The 24,859-nt window shown below is 43.9% G+C and overlaps 1 protein-coding gene across 1 annotated transcript in view; it reads left to right on the top strand.

Moving 5' to 3' along the window:
* The window catches only part of COL4A1 (collagen type IV alpha 1 chain), a 255,736-nt gene that overhangs the window by 121,212 nt on the left and 109,665 nt on the right, over positions 1-24,859 (top strand). The window contains exons 3-15 of the mRNA XM_075061481.1: positions 5,685-5,774; positions 5,859-5,903; positions 8,008-8,052; positions 8,162-8,224; positions 8,319-8,372; positions 8,506-8,532; positions 15,000-15,083; positions 15,831-15,893; positions 16,940-16,975; positions 19,011-19,052; positions 19,194-19,280; positions 22,460-22,495; positions 22,649-22,708. Coding sequence (XP_074917582.1) covers positions 5,685-5,774; positions 5,859-5,903; positions 8,008-8,052; positions 8,162-8,224; positions 8,319-8,372; positions 8,506-8,532; positions 15,000-15,083; positions 15,831-15,893; positions 16,940-16,975; positions 19,011-19,052; positions 19,194-19,280; positions 22,460-22,495; positions 22,649-22,708 — 732 coding nt within the window. The remainder of the gene's footprint in view (positions 1-5,684; positions 5,775-5,858; positions 5,904-8,007; positions 8,053-8,161; positions 8,225-8,318; positions 8,373-8,505; positions 8,533-14,999; positions 15,084-15,830; positions 15,894-16,939; positions 16,976-19,010; positions 19,053-19,193; positions 19,281-22,459; positions 22,496-22,648; positions 22,709-24,859) is intronic.

The raw sequence follows: 24,859 nt of genomic DNA on the forward strand, positions 1-24,859 counted from the left end.
TCTGGCACCATGGCAGCATCACTTCAGGGGGTGCCCTGCCGACCCACCGAGTGTTGCTAGGGTAAAAGTCTTCCGCCGAACGTGCACGCGGCGCGCACACACCTCACTGGAATGGATATGAGCAACACATCTCAAAGAACAACAGTTACAAAGGTGAGTAACCGTCTTTTCTTTTGTGTTTTCCTACAATTTACATGGAATCAGTAGAGGTGAAGATGACTAAGGGGTGTTGCTTATATCTGTTTTAATTTCTGAATCCTATGAATCAAATTTTAAGTAGGAGAAGTCAACTCAGAGTTTCTTTCCAAGATTTTACAGCTGCATAAGTTGGAACTGGAATGACTGCCCTGTGTAGCCCTTACACTCAGATTCTTGGATTCTATGTGCATCACCACTGGAGATCTGAATTCTTCGAAAATAACTGGGATAGCAGCTGTTTACTGATGCTCGCCAGCTTCTGTAGGGGGATGTTTATTTGGGTCAGTTTTTCTTGCTCCAGTTCCCAGGATAAATTTTCTGTCAGTTACTAGATGTTGGTCCCACTGAGGCCAAGGTTCTATTAAACCAGAGTGAATGTACTGGCATCTTCTGTAATCAAATGAGTAGGGGAAGGAGACTGGAAGCCAAGACACCTGGTTTCCATTCCTGACCTTGCCACTGACTCACTTGGGACTAGATTGGACCAGCCTTCCCGTGGTTGCACAGGGGACTAAGGCTCCCTTAATAGTCTGCTTGATCCTGGTAAGATTTTGACTCCAGCCATGGTGGGGAGAGGGGGAAAAATAGGAGAGGAGGGTACCCTGCAAGAAAGTAGGCTGGCAAGGGGCAGAGAGAGCCAAGAGCCCTGGCCCCTCTCCCCCTATTTGCCTGCTAGATTAACCAGTCAGGTGCAGAGCAGGCAATAACTTGTTCCCCAAACAGAGATAAAGTAACTTACTCCCATGCTCTGTGTGCAGGGAGACGAGAGGAGAAACTGAGATTGAAACTGTATGTATTCTGTTCTTCACTCCTGGGCCAACACAGCTTAGGGTTGCCAGGTTTCTCATTGCAGAAAACAGAGCATCCTTACCCTGTCCCTGCCCTGCCCTCGCTCTGAGGCCATGCCCCTTCTCATAAGCCCTGCCCCTGCTCACTCTGTCCCCCCTTCCTCCGTCGCTTGCTCTCCCCCACCCTCACTCGTTTTCATGGGCGAGGGCAGGGTGTTGGGGTGCAGGGTGGGTGAGGATTCTGGGTGGAGGTGCAGGCTCTAGAGTGGGGCCAGGGATGAGAGGTTTGGGGTGTGGGAGGGGACTCAGGGCTGGGGCAGGGGGTTGGGGTCTGGAGAGGGGGTGAGGGCTCCAGCTGGGGGTGGAGGATCTGGTGTGGGGCCCGGGATGTGGAGTTTGGGGTGCAGGAACGGGCTCTGGGCTGAGGGGTTTGGAGTGTGGCAGAGGTGGGGGCTCTGGGTTCCCGGCCAATGGGAATTGGAGAGCCGGCTCTCGGGGTTGGGGCAGCACATGAAGTCTCCCTGACCACCCCTGTGACTACGGGCCACAGGGACATGCCGGCCACTTCCACAAGCCATGCGAAGCCAAAGCAGGCAGGAAGCCTGCCTTAGCCCCAGTGCGCTGCTGAGCAGACTTTTAATGGCCCGTTTAGTAGTGCTGACCAGAGCCACCAGTGTCCCTTTTCAACCGGGCGTTCCATTTGAAAAACGGATGCCAGGGAAACCTAATACAGCTGCATGCTGCCTCTTACTCTGGGCAGATGGCGAAGTAACAAATAGCTCTGGGTGAGCTGGAGCAAGTTACTTAGAGCCTGATGTTCATTTACTGTAAGGTCCCATTTAAACTGCTCTGGCAGCATGAAGAGACTTTGGCCTTAAACTGAGTTATTTACATCTACCATGAGGCCCCTTTACATTGCCAGCACATGTAGATGAGAATCGGGCCCATAATCATTCAGTGCTTCAATTTTACCCATATGTAGAATGGGTGAAAAAATATTTTCCCATCTCACATGGGTGTTATGATGTGCTCAGTTTATGAAATGCTTTGAGATCCTTGAATGAAAAGTATTAGTTACATTACATACATGTACTGGAGGTCATGTTTTCCCTTCACTTGCACAGGTACTTTCCTTGAGCAGTGGACAACTGTGTTGATATCTTCTGTATCCCTGATTCTTCTCCCAGCAGGTCACAGGAGCAAGTGTTCAGGATTCATTGTAAAATCCTGCTTATAAATGAGGTAACATCTGTTGTTTGTAGATGTACTTGCTACTGCAGTGCAGCAAGCCAGCCAAGGCATGGGGTTTATGTACCTCAGTAATCCATTTAGCATTTCTGATATACTCCAGATTTTAGAATAATTACAACCATATTTAGTCAGATGCCTCTTCCTGGATCCTTGTGTATTCTTCCTTAAAATGTTTTTTAAACCAATTGTACAGTTAGAATTTTATATCTTTTTTACTGCAGGTTCAGAAATGTGTTTCTTAATTTCTCTGTTTGTGTTTTCTTTTGTTGTGGTCTTTTACACTGCCTGGGATTTTAGTATTCTTAAGCAAACATGGTGGGATCAACATGGTGTGTAGTAGTAGTCATGCCATTTAAGCAACAGAAAAATTGTTTTTGACAAAAATTAGTTTTTTGAGTAAATTAATTTTGGGGGGAACAGTGCCATCTTTCAATGGAAAATTATTATTTATCCAATATATATAAAAAATTCCCCTCTCACCCCTATGGGTGGTATGTGTCTTCCTGAACCTCGGGTCCTCTATCAGAGGCCTGGGAGTTTCAGGGTTCTGCGCAGTATCTTAGCTGTTCCTAGCACTGCACTCTTCTGGACAGAGAGCTCTGATGTTGTTCCTGGGATCTGTTGGAGCCCACTCACCCAGCTTAGATCACAGCACCCGAGTGCTCCTACCACCACTGGACCACTTTGGCCTTCACTTTCCACATCCTCTCTAGTTCCTCTTTCAGGCCCTGGTACTTCTCCAGCTTCTCATATTCCTTCTTCAAAGCCACTGTCCTGGATGAAACCCGGAACATCCAGGAGTACATCAGTAAGATGGCCCCCAAAGATGAGCTGCTGAGAAATGCCTGAGGCAGCAGCAGACATGGGAGGAAGACCAAGCAGAAGAAGAAGTGCCATGGCAAGACAAGACCCTGCATGGGATGTACAATCGACAGATAGCTGAGGTGGCTGACATTGGGAAATCCTACAGTGGCTGGAAAGGCTGGACTAAAAGACAGCACTGAGGCACTGATCATAGCAGCACAGGAAACAGGCACTGAGCACCAGATCCATTGAAGCAGGGGTCTACCACACTAGAGAGGACCCAAGGTGCAGACTGTGCAGAGAGGCCTCAAGAGACAGTCCAACACATAGTGCAGGATGTAAGATGCAGGCAGGAACAGCATACAGTGAACGGCACAACCAAGTGGCTGGCATGTGACAGGAACATCTGCACAGCGTATGGGCTAGACCCTCCCAAGACCAGATGGGAGATTCCACAGAAGGTTGTGGAGAATAGCAGGGCTAAGATTCTGTGGGACTTCCATATATATATATATTTGCTCCAAACCTCAAATATTTCAATTTGGATATGCTGAGGTGGAGCCTCATGTCCCATGATACACCATGGTCAGAACCTCCCATAATGCACTGCCTTGCCTCTCCAAGAGAAGAGACACACTAATGCAGGATGGAAGATGTAGTCCAACCAGGGAACCCAGGGAAACCAGTCCATAGAGGCAAATGAGAGCATAAAGCCTCCAAATTAAGACTCCCAGGAGGCACAGTGGGACCATTGCCAAATCATAATATTTTGGTGTTCAGACAAAAATTTTCTGCATTTAAATTGATGCCCCCAAACTAAAATTTTCTTCAGGAATAAATTCCATTTTGATCACTTCTTGGCAGTGTGTTGGGGGATTGCCCCCCAGCTCCTTTTGAGTGATTTTCCCGAGTGTTGCGTGGTGGTAGTATGCCTGCGACTATGTTTAGCCCCCCTGGATGTAGAAATGTGCATGGCAGATGCCTCTCGAGGCTTTAGGATCCCACTTCCCCAGAGATATGTGGGCTTGGGGAAGAAAGGAAATTCCAAGAAGGAGCCAGTCTAGAGAAACTCAAGCCAGCAGGAGCAGACACAAAAGGAGCCTCAGCAGAGACCCTTGGACTCTGATGGAACCATCAGGCAGCTTTCTACCATTTTTACTCAGGAGATTCTCTGCTGACCGGCTGTTTGCTTCAGCCCACTCCTGCCCCTTCCCTCACATTCCTTTCCCTCGCTCCACATGCATTCATATGCCCCTCTTTCTTTCTCTGTCCCTCCCTCCCTCTTCTCCCCTGCCCCCCTTGTACTCCCTTTTCTATGTCCCCTCTCCCTTCCTTTGTCTTTCCATCTAGCTAATGCCATCCTAACAAAACCCACACCCAAAGAATTAAAAAACAAAAAACAAAACAAAATAGTACAACTCACATGATATCAGTCAATCATCACTCAGCTCATACTGATTGTGGTATTTCCTTTTCCCTTACCCTTTGACTGTCTGGTGTGCTTGGATTGCTGAACTTTTCAAGACTGGTACTGTCTTTTAAAATGTCTGAGTGTACAGTGTTTAGCATATTAAAGCCGCATTCTCAGCCTCTCAGTGCTACCGTAATAAAACTAAAAAATAATAATCCTTGTTCAGTGCATGCAAAACTCTTGCTGGTTTCATATAGAGCTCTAAGTTAGTGAGCATGAAGTAGCTACAGGATTAATCCATAATGTGGGATAGATTTAGTTTTCTGGCTGTTAACAAAAGAATTATCTGATTTAAATAAATATGGAGCTGTACTCGTCTTTTCAGCATGAAGATCTTGAAAATCACTCTTTTGGCCCAGATCAGGAAAGAAGATTCTAATAGATGCTGCAGTCTGTTCATTGAGCCACCTGGGAAGGAATTTTACCCCAAACTTCTCCTAGGGCACTTGGGCTCTGCTCCATCTTCTGGGACTCAAAGCTATATATAACTGTCCGAGTCTAGCCCCATGAATGCTGCTGGAATGAACAAGAGGAGTGAGGATGGTAGTTCATAATGCAACCTTCCCCATTTGACACTTGTGACCTTACATTTACAGTTCAGAGGTATGTAATTTGCTACTAGACTTAGTGGTAGCTTTGTAGGAGTGCAGCTACTCCTAAAAAGATCATAATGGACGAAAAGTTGCAGGGGGCTGTGCAGTGCCCATGGTGGATAGTCATGCCTGTGGTTCCATGAGTCATCATGTAGAACTTTGCTCAGGAAGACTGAGATAAATACATTTTCTTGTTTAAAATAAACAAATTACTCTTCTATCTGTGTCTCTCTGCCTCCTTTGTTCTCTCTTCATTGCAACATGTTTCTATACACATTAACATCAATTTTATAGCTGTTAGATTTCTCTGTCAAATACCAAACTCAGATGTTTTAACTCCGCCTTGATATCATCTGTAATCTGCTATCTATTGACAGCTGTCTCAGCTTTACCAAGGATAGTATACTATTGTATGTAGTGTTGTTGTAGCTGTGTCAGTCCCAAGATATTAGAGAGACAAGGTGAGTGAAGTTGGTCCCATAAAATATATTATCTCACCAACCTCGTCTCTGGAAATATTGGTAGTTAGAAGCAGCAGAACCAGTTTTTCTAAGGTTGAAGTGTTCTTTTTCTTTACAGGGTGAAAGAGGTTTGCCTGGGCTACAAGGTTTAATTGGGTTTCCTGGAATGCAAGGACCTGAAGGTCCCCCTGGGCCACCAGGAATTAAGGTAGGGTACATTTAATATTAAGTGGGAAGATTTCCCTAAACCTTTGTCGCTGTGAAAGACCAATATATTCCATTTTTCTTACAGGGTGATACTGGAGAACCAGGGCTCCCAGGAACAAAAGGAACGAGGGTGAGTATCTGCTTACATTTAGTTTTAATAATTTTGAAGAATGTAGGTTAAGATTTTTAAGTCTTAATGATTAGCTTAATATTTCATTAGATATGTTCGCTCTTTGCCAAGTGCAAGATAATGTCAGCCCCCTCTTTGAGTTAGTCAATGGCTGCCTGTTAGTTGCAAAATTCTTGCTCTCGCCTTCAAGGGTCTGCAGCATGCTGCCCCTTCCTATGTCCTCGTACATTACCTACCCAGTCCTTATTACTCTAACATTTATACTGGTCTTGACAGTCTTCATGCTTCCCTCTCTTCCAAAGGTTGCCTTTTCTCATGCTGTTATACCTGGAAACCCCTGCTCAAGCTTGTTCACTAAGTCACCTCTCTCACCTACTTTAAAAGCTTTCTTTAAAAAATCACTTCTGCTGTCTCTCCTATAGGAAGTGATCAGGGAGGACAGGAGACATACACTTACACACAAGTTAAGAGAAACATTAATATATGTGTATGGCAGGGGACTCAATGCTGCAACCATTAAAGTCAAAGGGAAAACATCCGTTAACTTCAGTAGTGCTGGACCAGGCCCTTTCTGAGTATCTCTGTGATCTTATTGATGCCACTCTCTTGTGCTTCTTCTTACTTTCCTAAGCTGGGCATTTGACACTTTCATCTGTCATGTTCATTTTAGCTTGTATACTTGCCAGGGCACTGGCCATGTCTTTATTTGTTTTGTGAAGTGCCTAGCTCTTTTGGGGAACTCTAAATTAATGATATAATAATAATGAAAGAGAACTTGAATATGTTGTATTTCCTGTGACATTTTTTATACCTACGGCTTTCTTGCCCATAGTCTCAAATAGGCTTACCTACTATGGCTCATTAGTGCCCTCTCATGGTTAGACCACATAGAAGCTGAGTCAGCCTTTGAATTAATAGCTGTAGCTCAGGCACTAGCAGCTAACATTGTTAGATTCAGAGGTCTTAAAGTCAACTCCACTGTTGATGATAGACACACCCAGGGGCACTGTGTTATACTAATTTGGGTGAACATATACCAACTGTGCATGTGGTCACCACTAGCAATACCAATAGATTGGGCATTTAATAATGCTACAACATTGGGTATGAAATTACATACCCAAGCTAAAACAAATACATCTGTCTTTCCTGCTCCCCAACACCCACATTAGAAATCACTGGAAGACGAAATAAGTTAGTACATTGAAAAGGACAGGCCTGGACAAAATGCTGATTTGTTAAACTGATTTGTTTGAGAAAAATAGTATAAGCGTTTCAACACTGTGATTTTTCTGAGCAATAAAAATTAAATTGGTGAATTGGTCATGGCTTATGTAAGACAGAGAAGTATCTACAGCAGTATAGTAGCATCCTGTTTTAATGTAAAAAGGAGATTGCTGTAGATTTCATATTATGAATGACAGTGGCAAATGTACAAAATATGTACTCCTTAGCAGCATTAACTGTGCATTTCAGTTCTGATCCAATTCTCACTGAACAGAATGGAAATGGAGCTGATCAAAGATTTTTCAACATGTTTTGGAACAAAATGAAAACTTTCTGGGATTTGTTTTTATTATTATTTTCCACCTAGCCTATAGAGCAGTGGTGGGCAACCTGCGGCCAATCAGGGTAATCTGATTTTGGGCCGCGATACATTTTGCTGATGTTGACTGTCCGCAGGCACAGACCCCCGCAGCTCCCAGTGGCCATGGTTTGCCATTCACAGCCAATGGAAGCTGCAGGAAGCAGCAGGCTGGAGAGATGTGCTGGCTGCCACTTCCTGCAGCTCCCATTGGCTGGGAACGGCGAACTGTGGCCACTGGGAGCTGCAGGAGGCTGTGCCTGCGAATGGTCAACATCAGCAAAATGTCTCGTGGCCTGCAATCAGATTACCCTGATAGGCTGCAAGTTGCCCACCACTCCAATAGAGAGATTGAAATTTTGATGAAAAGTCTTTACAAAAAAATGTTCAGGGAAAGTTTTCCAGATATTTTGATCAGCTCTAAAAGGACCATAATTAGATCAGGCCCATAATTTTGTATTTTATTGGGAATTTTGATGTCTTTGCTTATAATTTTTAATATATGTTCATTAATTACAGGGCCCACCAGGTGCATCAGGATATCCAGGAAACCCAGGTCTTCCTGTATGTATGAAGCATATATTTATTTACAAAGAGCCCCACAGTTTTACTAGAGATATCAGGTGAGGATTAATATAGCATTTATTACTTTTCTGCTTTCTCCTATTGACAGGGCATCCCTGGACAAGATGGCCCACCAGGTCCACCTGGTATCCCAGGTTGCAATGGCACAAAGGTGACCTTTACATTTTTAACAATTTCTTTGTACATATTTTTTTAAAAATATTAATGTGTTTCCTAAACAAAGTCAATTTCTCTGTTCCCTTTAGGGTGAAATAGGTCCTGTTGGTCCTCCAGGTTTACCTGGATTGGCTGGGTTAATAGTAAGCAAACATTTTGATACCTAATTCATTCCTTCCAACTCTGATTCTTGACATTTTAAATGTTATTAAAAATTGTATAATACTGATAATATGTATGAGAAAAAATAATACATTTTAGGTATTTATTTTCTAGGGACCTCCAGGATCTCCTGGAATTAAGGTACGTTTGTCTTTAAAATCAAACGCATTCATATATTGCTTTCAAAAGTTAAAAATCAGATGACCTATTGTGATAGTAATATTCCTCGATTTGAACCTTAGCGTTCAAATATAAGGTACTAGCATGAAGTCCTCTAAGCTTAATCTCCAGCTTAGATCTGATAGGCTGCCACCAGGTCAGGAATTGATAGGGCCTGACCCCCCTTTCCTCTCTCTGGAGTCCCCAACCCTCCCGTGGGGGGACCTCCAGATAACCTGTTTCTTTGCTTCCCAAGAGATAAGCGTTCTTTTCCCTCAGGACAATTGAGATGCAAAATACCAACAGCTTGGCTTTGCCTTTCCCCGTTCCTGCCTTCCCGTGAGGGAGACAGATACCTGATACAGAGGTTTCAATTTCTCTGCCTTACTAGAAAAAGAACTCAACAGTTTTGAACAAAGAAAGCTTTATATAGAAAAAGAGAAATACAGAATAATAACTTGCATAAAAATTAAACAGGCTCCTACTTAAGAAAATATGAACAACCCAGTCTGATTTAAAAAATAGCCAATTAAATAGACCAGCAATCACACACAGTAAGTACAAAGCAAAGCATATCATAGCGATTTTACTTGTTTCCGTTTTGTACTCACTGCCTTTTAGTAGAATGAGAAGAAGATTGGAATTAGCAAGATAGCTTGTCCCTCACAGCTGAGGAAGCAACAAAGACCCAGCAATCCAATTGTAATACAACACAAAGCTCCTCATAGCCGAATTACTTTGTTTCCCTTTGTACTCACAGAACTTTTGGTAGAATATTTGAGATAAGATGGAGTTAGAAGAGAACTGTTTACTCATAGCCGAGGAAACAACAAAGACCCCCGAGTATACAAATTCCCGCCCCTGATTTTAAACAATCCAGTTCTCTGATTGGTCCTCTGGTCAGGTGTTTGGTTACCCTTTCCAGTAAAAGAAACTTACCTTACCGTTACCTATCTACTTATGACACCTATGCACGTCAAAAGTAGCAGCCCTTACTTAGGTATTGATGTGGCAAGATTTACACACATGCTGACTTTGTACACTGTGAGGTAGTCCCATTAGCTGCCATGGGACTTCTCATAGTGCATAAATTTTAAGCACTTGCACGAATCTTTGTAGGATCAGGGCTAAAAGAAATATAGATGCTGTTAAGGCAGGTGTCTTATGCCCACTCCCTGATATATAAAGACTTAAATTCATTTTAAGATTCAGGCATACATTTTTTTGACATTATCAGGTTTGAGATAACTCAAATTTCAGCTTTCCAGCTCAATTTCCACAAACTCTCCTGAACACAGCCAAAAACATGACCAAGATCTTATGTTTGTTAAACAAAAATTGAAATTTAATTTATAAAAACTAACTTTCTATGTAATGAAATGTGTATTATGGTTTTTCGAATTATAATTAGAATATATGAATATAAAATTAATGGAATAATTTGAAACTGCAATTTGCATATAATAATCAGGGCCGGTGCAACCATTTAGGCGAACTAGGCGGTTGCCTAGGGCGCCAAGATTTGGGGGCGCCAAAAGCCAGCGCCCCCCCAAAAATTTTTTAAAAGGTTGCAGCGGCCGCTGCGTAGTCTGAGCTGTCGGCAGCAGCAGCTGCCTGCAGCCCGGCAGCTTAAGCCCCGGGGTCACGCGCAGCCACGCAGCCCGGCAGCTTAGGGGCCCCCGGGTCAGCGCGCAGCCGCGGCAGCCCAGGGCGCCCTGGGTCAGGAAGCCACCGCAGCGGCCCGGCAACCCAGGGCATCCCCCAGGTCAGGGCGCCGCAGCGGTCCGGCAGCCCGGGGTGCTCCCGGTCAGGGAGCCGCCGCAGCGGTCCGGCAGCTCGGGGCGCTCCCGGGTCAGGAAGCCGCCGCCGCGACCCAGCAACCCGGGGCGCCCCCCCCACTCCCCAGGTCAGGGAGCCGCGGCTCCGGTGGACCTGCCGCAGGCATGCCTGCGGCAGCTCCGCCAGAGCCACGAGACCCGCGCGGGGGGCAGCGAAATGTCCCGGCGCCTAGGGCATCAGAAATCCTAGCGCCGGCCCTGTAAATAATAAGTGTAATCATGGTTTTTTCATGACAAGACTTTTAGTCATAAAAAGACCCATGCCTGTTTCTCTCATATGGGAGGAAATGACTCATGGTAAAATAACATTGATGCACTTTAATGATTCTTTTCTATACATGTGTGCATAGGTAAACAACTTTTAGAAGCAACATAACTTAATCACAAAGGGCTGTGATTTGTTCAGAATTTATGAAAATGGCATCATTTGATACCAAATAGTGAAGCAAATATGTGAATAACTTAATTTACAATAAGTACACCTCTACCCCAATATAACGTGACCCGATATAACATGAATTCGGATATAACGTGGTAAAGCAGTGCTCCGGGGGGGGGCGGGGCTGTGCGCTCTGTTGGATCAAAGCAAGTTCGATATAACACGGTTTCACCTATAACACGGTAAGATTTTTGGCTCCCGAGGACAGCGTTATATCAGGGTAGAGGTGTAATTCGGATAAATATTATTGCCTTATTTTAGGTATAAGTTGATTTACTTCAAGGAAAATTCTGCAGTTATTCTATGCTGTTAGGGTTCCCCTGACCATTTTATATAGGATTTTGACACACTATGGCTAAATTCAGAGCTGGTGCAACCAGGTGTTTTTTAAGTTCGTGGAAGAGGAGTTGAGGAACTGTTCAATCCCATGTGATTAGATCAATTCAAGTGTGGCAAGAGACCACCCTTGCTTAACCAAGAGATCTTCAATTATCTGGAACTCAAAAAAAGTCCAACAAAAAGTGGAAATTAGGTCAAACTACAACAGATGAATATAAACAAATAACATAAGTAAGGCCTTGGCTACACTTGAGAGTTACAGCGCTGGTGGTGGCTTTGCAGCGCTGTAACTTACTGCCTGTCCACACTTGGAAGGCACATACAGAGCTGTATCTCCCTGACTACAGCGCTGGTTGTACTCCACCTTGACGAGAGGAATAAAGAGAACAGCGCTGCTGTTGCAGCGCTGGGGTGCCATTGTAAACAGTGATTAATCTTACTATGCTGTAACTGACCTCCAGAACCTTTTAAGTAAAGATAACACTCTTTGTTTTGTTGTGATGGCCCTGTTCCTTTTGTTGTGAACTCAGGACTCCCGGAGCTGCTTATCTAAAAAACAAACATAGCTACTGTTTGCAGTGAATGAGCAGAGGCAGGCAGGAGGATCCCTTTGGAATGTCCACAGCTAGTGTTTGCTTGAGGAGAGAAGCAGCATGGCAGGTGGTGGGGGCGGGGGGCCGTTTCGGAGCAGCTGCTTAGCTGGTCTGTGAGAAAAAAACAAAGAGGGCTATTTGCATTTAGTGAATGAGAGAGGGGTGGAGGAAGGGGTCAGAACTTGCAAGGCAGGGAGCTGACACAGTGTCAGCTCCAAAAATCCACTCTCTCTGTCTCCCCCATGCTCCCTGTCACACTCCACCCCACCCACCTCTTTTGAAAAGCACTTTGCAGCCACTTGAACACTGGGATAGCTGCCCATAATGCACCACTCCCAACACTGCTGCAAATGCTGCAGATGTGGCCATGACAGTGCGCTGGTAGCTGTCAGTGTGGCCACACTGCAGTGCTTTCCCTGCACAGCTATACAAAGACAGCTTTAACTCCCAGCGCGGTACAGCTGCAAGTGTAGCCATACCCTAAGTAGACACAAAATTAGAAAGGCAAAGGCACAAAATGAGATTAAACTAGCTAGAGACATAAAGGGTATCAAGAAAATATTCTACAAATATATTAGAAGCAAGAGGGAAGACCAAGGACAGGGTAAGCCCGTCACGCAATGAGGGGTGGAGGGCAAAAAAACAGAAAATGTGGAAATGGCTGAAGAGAGAAATGACTTTTATGTTTTAGTTTTCACCAAAAAGTTTAGTATCAATTTAATCATCTAATTTAATGAATGCCAGTGAAAATGAGGTAGGATCAGAGACCAAAATAGGAAAAGAACAAGTTAAAAATTACTTAGACATGTTAGAAGTGTTCAAGTCACCAGGGCTTGATGAAATACATCCTAGAATACTCAAGGAGCTGACAGAGGAGATATCTGAGCCATTAGTGATTATCTTTGAAAAATCATGGAAGATAGGAGAGATTCTGGAGAACTGGAAAAGGGCAAATATTGTGCTTAATCTATAAAAAAGGGAATAAGGACAACCTGGGCAATTACAGACTAGTCATCTTAACTTCATTAATGGGAAAGATAAAGGAGCAAATAATTCAGCAACCATTTTATCGACACCTAGAAGATAATAAGGTGAGGTGATAAGTAACAGTCAGCATGGATTTGTCAAGAACAAATTGTGTCAAACCAACCTAATAGCTTTCTTTGACAAGGTAACAAGCCTTGTGGATGGGGGCAGGGGGAGTGGTAGACTTGACCTTCTTATAAACAAACTAGGAAAATACAATCTAGATGGAACTATTATAAAGTGGGTGCACAACTGATTGAAAACCTATTCCCAGAGAGTAGTTATCAGTGATTCACAATCAAGCTGGAAGGATATATCAAGTGGGGTCCTGCAGGGATCGGTCTTGGGTCTGGTTCTGTTCAATATCTTCATTGATGATTTAGATAATGACATAGAGAGTACACTTATAGAGTTTACAGACTATGCCAAGCTGAGAGGGGTTGCACATGCTTTTGAGGTTAAGATTGAAATTCAAAATGATCTGGACAAACTGGAGAAATGGTCTATACTAAATAGATGAAATTCAATAAGAACAGATGCAAAGTACTCCACTTATGAGAGAACAATCAGTTGCACACACACAAAATGGGAAATGACTACTTAAGATGAAATACAGTGGAAAGGGATCTGGGGGTCACAGAGGATCACAAGCTTAATATGAGTCAACAGTGTAACACTTGCAAAAAAAAGCAAACATCATTCTGGGATGTATTAGTAGGAGTGTTGTAAGCAAGACATGAGAAGTAATTCTTCTGCTCTACTCTGCTCTGATTAGGCCTCAACTGGAGTATTATGTCCAGTTCTGGGCTCCACATTTCAGGAAAGATGTGGACAAATTGGAGAAAGTCCAGGAAGAGCGACAAAAATGATTAAAGTACTAGAAAACATGACCTATGAGGGAAGATTGAAAAACTTGGATTTGTTTAGTCTGGAGAAGAGAAGACTGAGGAGGGATGTGATAACAGGTTTCAATTACATAAAAGGTTATTACAAGGAGGAGGGTAGGACAAGAAGCAATGGGCTTAAATTGCAGCAAGGGCGGTTTTGGTTGGACATTAGGAAAAAACTTCCTGACTCTCAGGGTGGTTAAGCAGTGGAATAAATTGCCTAGGGAGGTTGTGGAACCTCCATCACTGGAGATTTTTAAGAGCAGTTTAGACAAACACCTGTTAGGGATGGTCTAGATAATACTTAGTCCTGCCATGTGTGCAAGGGACTGGACTAGAGGGTTTCTCCAGGTCCCTTCCAGTCCTACAATTCTATGATTCTAAGTAGTCAATTTGAAATCAAGTATGGTACTACTCAATATGAATAATGGTGGCAAAACTGAGCCTATGTATGGGAAGGGTGGATACAAGTTCATCATATGGTCAGATTTTGCCACCTTTACTTAGATTGAGTAGTACTCTGCTCTGTAGGAAGTTCCACTGTTTTCACTGGTATTGTAGAATCTGGAGTGTAATGAAAAAACATACTAGATTGTAAATCATTCTTGAATCATGGAGGTCTATGGACTCAGGACAACTGGTATGGTTCAACAGGACAGGATGGGGGCAGGATTCAAGGAGTCCATGCAGGTTGTGCCTTCCCATCTCTACATGCCACAGAGCACAGCTCCATGTTAGCACTCAGTGCACCACTATGCAGGAAGGTTTTGGAGAAAATGTAGATTGAGGAAGGGGCAGGTCTGGAGTATGTGTAGCTACACTGATTCACCATCTGCTGCTCCCACACAGAGTCGGGTGCTTTGGTCATGGGGACTATTGCAGTCTCAAGGTTGTATAAATAGCCAGAGATCACAGCCTAGGAAGGAGGTTCCCTTGCTGTAAAACCTCCAAATGTTTCCAGCACATAGGCCAGATACTCAGATTGGATAGACTTAAATTTAATGGGCAACTAGGGGGATTTTCCCACCAATAAGTGGAAAGTAAGGGGAAAAGTTAAGATGGGTACTGGAATCTTTACTGAGTATTTCAAGGATACCTGACACTGAAGGGCTTTTAAAAACTACAATGGCTTCCTTGTCGTATGTTTAAATCAGTTCAAACAAGTAAAATGCTGACCATTTTTGTACACTTCCCAAATGATTCCAAAAGACTGTGTAGATGTTATTTCAGTGCTTTTCTCCAGTCTTAATGTCAGTGTTTTAGAATGAATGTTTTTATTTGTGTGCATATATATATTTCAACTTTTTTTTTGCTTCCCCTATGATAGGGAGACCCAGGTGAAGTGATTGGGTTCTTACCATCAAATGTGCTAAAAGGTGAAAAAGGTTATCCTGGCCACCCTGGACTACCAGTAAGTCTTAACTAAAACCCCCACCACACCTTTAAGTGGGGGTGGGGTGTTGTCTGGCTTGCCGAAGGAGAGAGAACAGTGCTTTATGGGGGGAGAGGAGGAAGAGAGAGAGACTCTGAAGCTGCTGCAAAAGGAGAGTAGGTCAGCATGGTGCCCTGAGTGAGGAGTCTAAAAGAGGCAAGCCCTGACAGTAGAACCCTTTTTCCTGGGCATGTGGGGGTGTGAAGCAGCACCCACTCTCCCTCCCCGGAGGTGGCAAAATGCCAGGTTTGGTCAGGCCCCACTGTGGGCATTGCACGAGCCGCTTCTTTTCAGAAAGGCTGGGAGGAATTTTTCCCTCATCACCAGATTGGCCTAGGTGGAGTGACATTTTTTTTTGCCTTCTCCACAGCAGGTTTAGGGAGGGCTTTGTTGAGGGGAGGTGTGAAGGGAGTTAAGCTAGGTGTTGAAACTCTTTGTGCAAGTGTGGGATGGATGTCCAGGGAAGGTACTCCATAGGGAAGGGATACAGTGACTAGATAATATGGCTTGGTAAAGGACTTAAAAATTAGGTGTTGGTTAAACAAGTGGAACAGGGGGTTTCAGGGCTCCTATGTCTGGTTTGGCAGGGAGCCAATAATAAAGTAGCAGCCTGATTAAAATCATATCAGGTGTCCCCCGTCCTCTTGGTATAGCCAGATAATATATATAAGCATCATTAAATTGCCCAATAGGTATCTCTTTTTAATGGCTCCTTTTTATATACAGGGTATACCAGGATTGCCAGGGCTCCAGGGCCCCATCGGGCCACCAGGGATTACAGGAGTTCCGGTAAGTGTCATTTTTTGATGCTTTATGTAATGCTGCTTTATTAAAAAAGCTCTAAATGATTAATGTATTGGGGATGAATGGTACAGTAGTTAGGACACTTGGGCAACTCAGGTTCAGTCCCTACTGTACCACACATCTTCTGTGTGATCTTAGACTCCAGGGAACTGCTTCTGCAGGATGCAAATAACTCTCATTTACTCCAGTGGCTGTTAGATTCTGGCCCCTATTCTACAGTTTTGTAATAGGCTTTTACATTTTCCCCTATTGAATCCATGGAAAATGTGTTGCTGGTCTCATAGCCTAATCTAAATCAAAATAGCTGCTGAGAGTGTCCTAGAGGTACCATTAGGAACAGCTACAAAGGAAAGGCAATCTCTTCCCAAGTAGAAGGTCTCCTATTGTGGTAAATTCCAAATATTCAAGGCACCTGAACTACTTGATATGTTGACAGATGTATCAGATGTCAGAATATGTTCTCTGCCTCTATGGTCTTTAGAATACCACAGATACCAGCAAGCAGGGACCAGTTAATCCTATTTTTAAAAATCAGCACTATTTATGTTTCCCATCATAGTGAGCTACATTCAGGTCAATCTGTGTTATGAATCCATTGCTGTGGAATCTGCACTGCAAAACTGCTGTGTAAAAAGGGAGCAAGGTATGACTCAGTGTAAAATACACCTCATCTGTAAAATGGCACCTTTAGTGCAGATGTGCTAAGTTTGGGGAACTAGTTCAAGCATGAATCAAAGGGAACAGCGCTACCTATTGAATCACCAGCACCACTCCCTGCAGCGCCTGCAGTTTGCAATGAGTGTCTCTTGTCCATGTAGTGACCAGCTCCAGCACTTCTTAACTGCAATATCACACCTCTAATGTAAGATCTTAGACAAATTCTGGAAGTTAGAAAATACTAAAAACATTATATTGATCTTTCTCCATTAAAATGAAGACACCAGTAGAACGGTGCATTAATGTCTGTGGTAAGCAGAAAACATTACATGTAATGTATAGCATGTGGTCTAATAAAAAGTCCTGTCTTATAGGGTCCCCCAGGCCCACCGGGACCTAAGGGTGAGAAGGTAAGGATTTTCATAGACAGTACCGTAGCTGCAAACATTGGAGCTATTTTTTGACATGCTCGTCTTCAAATGTTCTGTGCACTCTTGTGTCTTTATATAACATGTTGTATCTTAATTACCAGGCATAAAAAAAGGGATGGTTTTGTAGGCTATTCTTTAAGATACGCTCTCCTACCAGACCAAAACATCACTACATGGTATATTCTATTATTTGTATCATTTATTCAGAACTGGTTGAAAATTTCAAAATTTGTCAGTTAGAATTTGTAATGCCACTAAAATATTCATGAGAATTTCATTCATGTATGGGGGGGGAGGGGGAAGGAGGGAGTGATTGTAAGGATCAGGACCTCATTGTGCTGTGCCCTGTACACACACATTAAAAAGACAGTGCTTTCCCTAAAGACCTTGCAATATGCGTTATGACAGAAAATGATAGGGAGCATGCAGAGGAGGGGTAGACAGCAAGGTAAATGTAAAAATAAAAATAGTACATCTTGGTGTAATGGGCATTAGTCATGATTTGCCATCTGTCTTTGTTCCATGTGTTGCATTTTGATATTGCATCTGGTAGAATCAGAGTCTTTGTTGGTATAAGTCAGCTGAAAGGAGATCTTCACCTCCCACCCCACTAGTGTGCACAGACTATCAGGGTTAGAAGGGACCTTATGTGGTTATCTAGTCCAACTCCCTGCTCAAAGCAGGACCAATCCCCAGACAGATTTTTTTACCCCAGTTCCCTAAGTAGCCTCCTCAAGGATTGAACTCACAACCCTGGGTTTAGCAGGCCAATGCTCAAACCACTGGCTATCCCCCACCCATTCTAAATCAGGGGTAGGCACAGTGGCCAGGACCCAGGCAGTGTGAGTATCATGCAAAGCTTAAGCTACTTTATTTATACAGATAAAAAGGGCACGAACTTAACAAGATAACAAAGGGAACAGAACGGATAAGTTTACCTAGGGCTAGACACACACATCTTATTTCATTATTAACTCTTACTGATCTCCTGCTAATGTCCCACCATTAGCTTAAGTGGACCCATTGTTCCATACCTTAATGTTTCTCTTCCTGACAACTTTATCTCAACATCCCTGCGTAAAGGAACATACAGTATTTCTTTAATCCATTTTACTTTTACAATTTAATTCATTCTACTTTCACAGGCCAGAAGTGCACACACACAAAAACCAAACCAACAGATCATATTTTTTCAGCCCCAGGAACTGTACAGTTCTGAGTGCAAAGAACTTGGGACTATCATGCCCTAAATAGAACTGTTTCAGGTATTCACAGGGCTTGTGGGACTGCACTGAGTGCACAGGCAAAGGGAAAGCCAACATTAGGGCAGAGATCCTGTGGGATGTACAGTGGTCCCATTGATCATAGCCAAATATTTATTTGGAAGCCACATCTGCCATGCCTTCTGCAGTCCTACCATTGCCCGACTTTTCAAAATGAACACATGGTTGAGCTAAAGACGGGAAAAATAAGATAATGACATGTTTATAAGGTCATTTGGTATTGTCTCTGCTTCTGTATATCTGTCTTGAAAGAGAGGTAGGTGGGAAAAAGAGAGTTTTTGTCAGAATGAGTGAGAGATTTGTCCATTTAAATAAGTGCATGCACACATATAGCTATATTTTAGTTGTCATTAAAGCTATGTTATAATCTTATAGCCCCCTTAATTGTATGTTTCCCCGCTCCTCATCCTCCATCTGTTTGTTTTTCACAAAAATAATGTGATCATCTCCTCATGGCTGGACCTATGCCTTTTTATGCTGTTATGAAAATGTTGAGCACATTCCAGGCATGACCAGAAATGGATAATAAAATATTAACAACAATTCAGGCTTATGGCTAATTAACTTTTAAGTCAGGAGAAAAATATATGGGCCTCAAGGACTTTCCATATTTGAATAAACAGGAGGTTAGATTTGGGGCCAATTCTACCACATTTATAAAATCCTACACATATATATTTATAAAAGGAAAGTTGGCTAATCCATTAATACATGTATAATTTTTTCATCAGGGTCAGATGGGCTTGAGTTTTCAAGGACCAAAAGGTGATAAGGTAAGCCCCTCTGTTTGAAATGCTTTTGAATACAACAGATTATCCCTGTACAAATTCTTCAGAAACATACATATTTATGAATGTTCTCAGTATAAATATTCTTTCTAGTTACATTAATAATCCTGAATTTTGTGTCAATAGGGTGAACAAGGTGTGGAGGGCGTTCCAGGTGCACAAGGGCCTGCCTCACAAGACAGAGAGAAAGGGTACATCATATATGGAAAGAAGGTGAGAAAATATTACTTAGTCCTTACAATATTGGACTCCTAGTTTCTTTGCTTAAAGTCTGTGGGTTCAAGCTTACTAAAGAAAGACAGGGAAACCAGTGTTATAAGCAATCAAATGCCAATTATGCAAACTTGGTCCATGTTTTAACTGTCCTAAATAAAGTTTAATGCTCTTCCTTAAGTATCTGAAGAATGTGTACAGGGATAATCTGTGAATATGATAATACCTGTGTAAATAAGTCATGTGTCTCTAGAAAACTTTGGTAACAAGGTTATGCATTAAAGAATGTTTTCTCATACTTACGTAAGTTTTAATACAATATCATGTAGGTGGTGAACTGAGAGGAGAAAGGCACCCCATTCCAGAAACTGAGCAGTTCAGTTGTAGTGGCCTTACACTCATATCATCTTCCTCTCCATACTTCCTTTCCCTGCAGTGTCGTGTATTGCACAGCTCTAGTAGGGAAGCCAACGACATCACTGCACAGGAACTGCCCATGCAGCCCAGGAGGAAGCATAGGTGCTGGAACTAGGATTGTGGGAGGCAGGGAGGGGGGATGCACTCCCTGACTTCAAGTGATTTCCATTATATACTGAATTTACAGCTTGCTTCAATGGCTCACTGCACTCCCACTGTACAAATTGTTCAAGCCCCCCCTGGAGGAAGTGTGACCCTGGAGGGTACAGTTGAGATCTGCATTTGGTTCCCAGCCAATGCAGCCTTCTCCTTCCACAAGGCACTGTCTGTGCATACTTGAGGGGAAGTTATGGATAAAAAAAAGTGTCCAAAATGTTGTATCCTATACTGAATAACATTTCACCTTCCTGTGGCTTTTTCTGCTGAGGGAGGGTCAGGGACAGATAGGGTGATCGGCCCGAAGTGTAATATACTGGCTGATCAACACATTTTTTCTGGTCAATTGAAAATATCTTTAAAAGTTGAAGAACTAATTTATATTAGATTTATGCTCATTAACAGAATCACCTCCAGTGAGCCTAAGTGCTAATGAATTTTATAGTTATTTAAAGAGGCATCATAAGCAATAATTATTAGTATCAGGGCCGTCCCTAGTCATTTTTGTGCCCTATGCAGCTTCCCCATGTGGGGTGGGGGTGGGGCCAGCCCCAGGCCTCTGCAGGGTGGTAGGAGCAGGCTTGGGGGGCAGGGGGAAACCACCTCCCAGCACGAGCTGGCAGAGCGGAGAGAGTTGGGGCTGGGTCGCTCCACTTCCTGCCACTCGGTAACTGCAGGGCAGGCCCGACCCCGCACTCATGGGGTGGCGGGAAGTGGAGCGACCCAGCCCCAGCCCTCTTTGCTCTGCTCCCCTGGCTCCAAGCCTTGGGACTTGGGGAGCAGGGGAACCCCCCTGGCCCAGCACTCACCAGCAGCATGGATGGGGGCTGGCAAAGGGGAGCAGGCTGAGGCTGGGTCGCTCCATTTACCACCGCCGGTGAATGTAGGCCTGACCCCTGCTGCAGTCCTCAGGGAAGTAGGGGTGGAGCAGGGACAAGAAGAGGTGGGGCAGGGGCAGAGCAGTGGTGGGAGCTTTGGGGAGGGATGGAGTGGGGGCGGGGCTGGGCTAGGGTGGAGCAGGGGCAGGGATTTTGGGGAAGGGTGTAATAAAGCCTCCTGTCCCAAACCTGGACTTTAGCTTCCAAAATCTGGGGCTTTATTGAAACTCCCCCAAGCTCACTACCAGCTTGGATATTCTCGCTGCCACCAGGTCAGGAATTATAGGACCTGACCCCCCTTTCCTCTCTCTGGTGTCCCCACCCTTCCTTTTGGGGGACCCCCAAGACCCAGACCCCTGGGTCTCTCTCTCTCTCCTCTCCCAGCTTCCCCCCCTCTCCTGGGTTAGCCGGTGCAATGCTATACTTCACTCCTTGAATACAACCGGAGAGGCAATCTAGCTTCCCCGAGGCTAGGCATTCACCTAGTCAGCTCACACAAGAGATTCCCCCTCCCTTTGTCCTGTATAGCCTTTCCCACCCTTGGGACAATAGGAAGGTGAGACACGAGTTTGGGCTTTTCCCTCCCCCCTCTGCCTCACTAGAAAAGAAACTTCACAAGGTTTAAAAAGAAAACTTTATAGAAAAAAAAGAAAGAAAATATAAAAACATAATCTTGCATTAAGAAACTCAATACAGGCTCTTGCTTATAAGAAAATATGAAGAAACAGTCTGATTTAAAAGATAGCCCGATTAAACCAGTCCAACCAATCCACATACATGTAAATACAACACAAAGCTCCTCATAGCCGAATTGCTTGGGGGTTCCTTTGTACTCACAGATGTGTAGGAGGTAGAATGAGAAGAAGATTGGAATTAGCAAGATAGCTTGTCCCTCACAGCCGAGGAAGCAACAAAGACCCAGCAATCCACATCTGTAAATACAACACAAAGCTCCTCATAGCCGAATTACTTTGTTTCCCTTTGTACTCACAGACTTTTGGTAGAATATTTGAGATAAGAGGGAGTTAGGAGGAAACTTGTTTACTCATAGCCGAGGAAACAACAAAAAACCCCGAGTATACAAATTCCCGCCCCTGACTTTAAACAATCCAGTTCTCTGATTGGTCCTCTGGTCAGGTGTTTGGTTACCCTTTCCAGGTAAAAGAAACTTAACCCTTACCTTACCTATCTACTTAGGTGGAGCAGGGGCAGGGATTTTGGGGAAGGGGTGGAATGGAAGCAGGGCTGGGGCAGAGCAGGAGTGGGAAGAGGTGGGGCTGGGACAGAGCAGAGGTGAGGACCATGGGGAAGAGGGGGAGCAGGGGTGGGAAGAGGCGGGGCTTAAGAAGAGCAGGGGCGGGTGCCATGGGGAAGAGGCAGAACAGGGACTAGAGCAGCATACAGCTGCATAGGGCACCAGGAGATTTGGTGTCACAAATTTCCTGGTGCTCTACGCAGCTGCATACTTTGTGTATGAGTAAGGATGGCCCTGATTAGTATAATACATTAGATTTGAATGGATTCTAATTTTATATTTTAAAAAAAAGTTTAAAATTTCACAAGTTACCTTTCCCTGCATGCCTACTAGGCCTTGTAATTTGAAAGAGAGTGGGGAATATGGAGACAATGTTCTGTATCTGACAAACAGGAAATAAATGATTTATAGCAGAAGTGGATTATGGATAATTTTTTCATATATTGATTTTCATTGTTTTCTAATTTCATTAGGGTGAACCAGGTGAAAAAGGTGATAAAGGGATTTCAGTAAGTATTATGTAATCGTTTTGTCTGATTAAAAGATTTTACCGAACCCAATGGTGACCATACCTTAAAGAACTTTGTGTCTTAATGACTTATAATTAAAATAAAACGTACAACAAAAAGTACAGTATGATTAATCTGATTTGTGTTCTTAAGGGATTTCCAGGCTCAGATATCAAAGGGGAAAAAGGTGAACCTGGGAAATCTGGCCCACGAGTAAGTATACAGTATTTTATCAATAAAAACTGAGCATCACTGTTAGGGCCCTACCAAATTCAAAGTCATGAAAAACACGCCACAGACCATGAAATCTGGTCTCCTTCCCTTTAAATCTGGTCTTGAGAGACCAGTGTTTCTCAAATTGAGGGTCCTGACCCAAAAGGGAGTTGCAAGGTTATTTTGGGGCAGTTGCAGTATTGTCACCCTTACTTTTGTACTGCCTTCAGAGCTGGGAGGTCAGAGGGTGGCAGCTATTGGCCAGGCACCCAGCTCTGAAGGCAGCGTCCTGCCAGCAGCAGCACAGAAGTAAGGGTGGCAATACCATACCATGGTACCTTTACTCCTGCGCTGCTGCCTTCAGAGGTGGGCGGCTGGAGAGTGACAGCTGCTCACTGAGGGCCCAGCTCTACAGGCAGCAACGCAGAAGGGTGGCAATACCATACCATGCCATCCTTACTTCTGCACTGCTGCTGGTGGCGGCTCTGCCTTCAGAGCTGGGCTCCTGGCCAGCAGCCACTGCTCTCCAGCTGCCCAGCTCTGAAGGCAGCACCAGATTTAAATAGCTGAAATAATGAAATTTATTATTTTTGAAATCCTATGACCATGAAATTGACCAAAATGGAGCATGCATTTGGTAGGGCCCTAATCATTGTATTATTTATATAAAATTATTATTAAATTTGATATCTTATCATTGAGATGTAAGATGTGATATGTTTGTTAACATGGGATTTTGGCCAAAGTCTTCAAAAAGGCCAGCTTCCCACAGCTCCCGTTGGCCGGGAATGGTGAACCATGGCCACTGGGAGCTGCAGAGGGCCGGGCCTGTGGAACGTCAACATAAACAAAATGTCTCGCAGTCCACCAGCAGATTACCCTGATGGACTTTGTGCTAAAGATATACAGTGATGTCTAACAGCCTCACAAATACTTTACAAAGCATTTAAGGCCTGAGCCCACTTTCAGTTAATTGACAGTTGACTGAATTCCATTGACTTCAGTGGAAGCTGGATCAAGCCATTACAAGACAGAACGTAAACCCCCGCAATATGATTTGTTATCTGGCATGTTGGGGGGAAAGGGAGGTGGCCATTAGTCAAATATTCCGGTTAACTCAGAGTTATACTTACCAATGGAGAGAGGGAGTTGGGGTGTGGGAGGGGGCTCAGGGCTGGGGGTTAGGGTGTGGGAGCGGGTGTGGGGCACAGACTCCGGGAGGGAGTTTGGATGCAGTAGGGGGCTTGGGGCATGGGGTTGGGGCACAGGAGAGGGTTTGGAGTGCTGGATCCAGGCGGCATTCACCTCAGATAGCTCCCCGCAAGCGGCAACATGTCCCTGCTGCTCCTACATGGAGGTGTGGGCAGGCAGCTCTGTGCACTGCCTCTACCCGCAGGTGCCGCTCCCATTGGTCGCAGTTCCCGGCCAATGGGAGTCACAGAGCCAGTGCTCAAATATCAGAAATGTCGATTTATAGAGCTTTCTGGTTGGTAAAGTGCCGGATAACACAGCTTTTACTGTACTTAAATGAAAGATTTGCATAATTAAGTGTGCATAGTGTATTTAAACTGTATAATTTAAATACATTATGCACAGTAAATCTGTTTAATTTGCACATGATTTTTCTCCTATAAGAAGAGCAATGGAGGGAAAATGACTAACATAAGTTACCATCCGACGAAGTGGGTATTCACCCACGAAAGCTCATGCTCCAAAACATCTGTTAGTCTATAAGGTGCCACGGGACTCTTTGCTGCTTTTACAGATCCAGACTAACATGGCTACCCCTCTGATACTTGATAAGTTACCTTGCTCATTTTTAACTTGTTTTTCATAGATTTTAAGGCAATAAGGGAACGTTATGACCACCTAGTCTGAGCTTCTATGTAACACAGGCCATAGAACCTCACTCAGTAATTCCTGTGTCAAGCCCATAATTTCTGGATGAGCTGTAGCATATCTTTTGTAGTTTATTAGCATAGTAGGTTTAGTATAAAAATCTAAATGTAATGTTTCTCAACTGATGGGTCATACTCCCTATGAGGGTCATGAAAGGCAGTTAAGGAGGGTTGTGAGGCAAGGGAAATGTTATTAAATCTAAAGCAAAGAAAATCTTGCTCCTTCGTGCCCCATTAAACCTTTACCCTTCAA

The sequence above is a fragment of the Chelonoidis abingdonii genome, chromosome 1 (genome assembly GCF_003597395.2).
Source record: "Chelonoidis abingdonii isolate Lonesome George chromosome 1, CheloAbing_2.0, whole genome shotgun sequence".
In the NCBI taxonomy this organism is placed as follows: domain Eukaryota; kingdom Metazoa; phylum Chordata; order Testudines; family Testudinidae; genus Chelonoidis; species Chelonoidis abingdonii.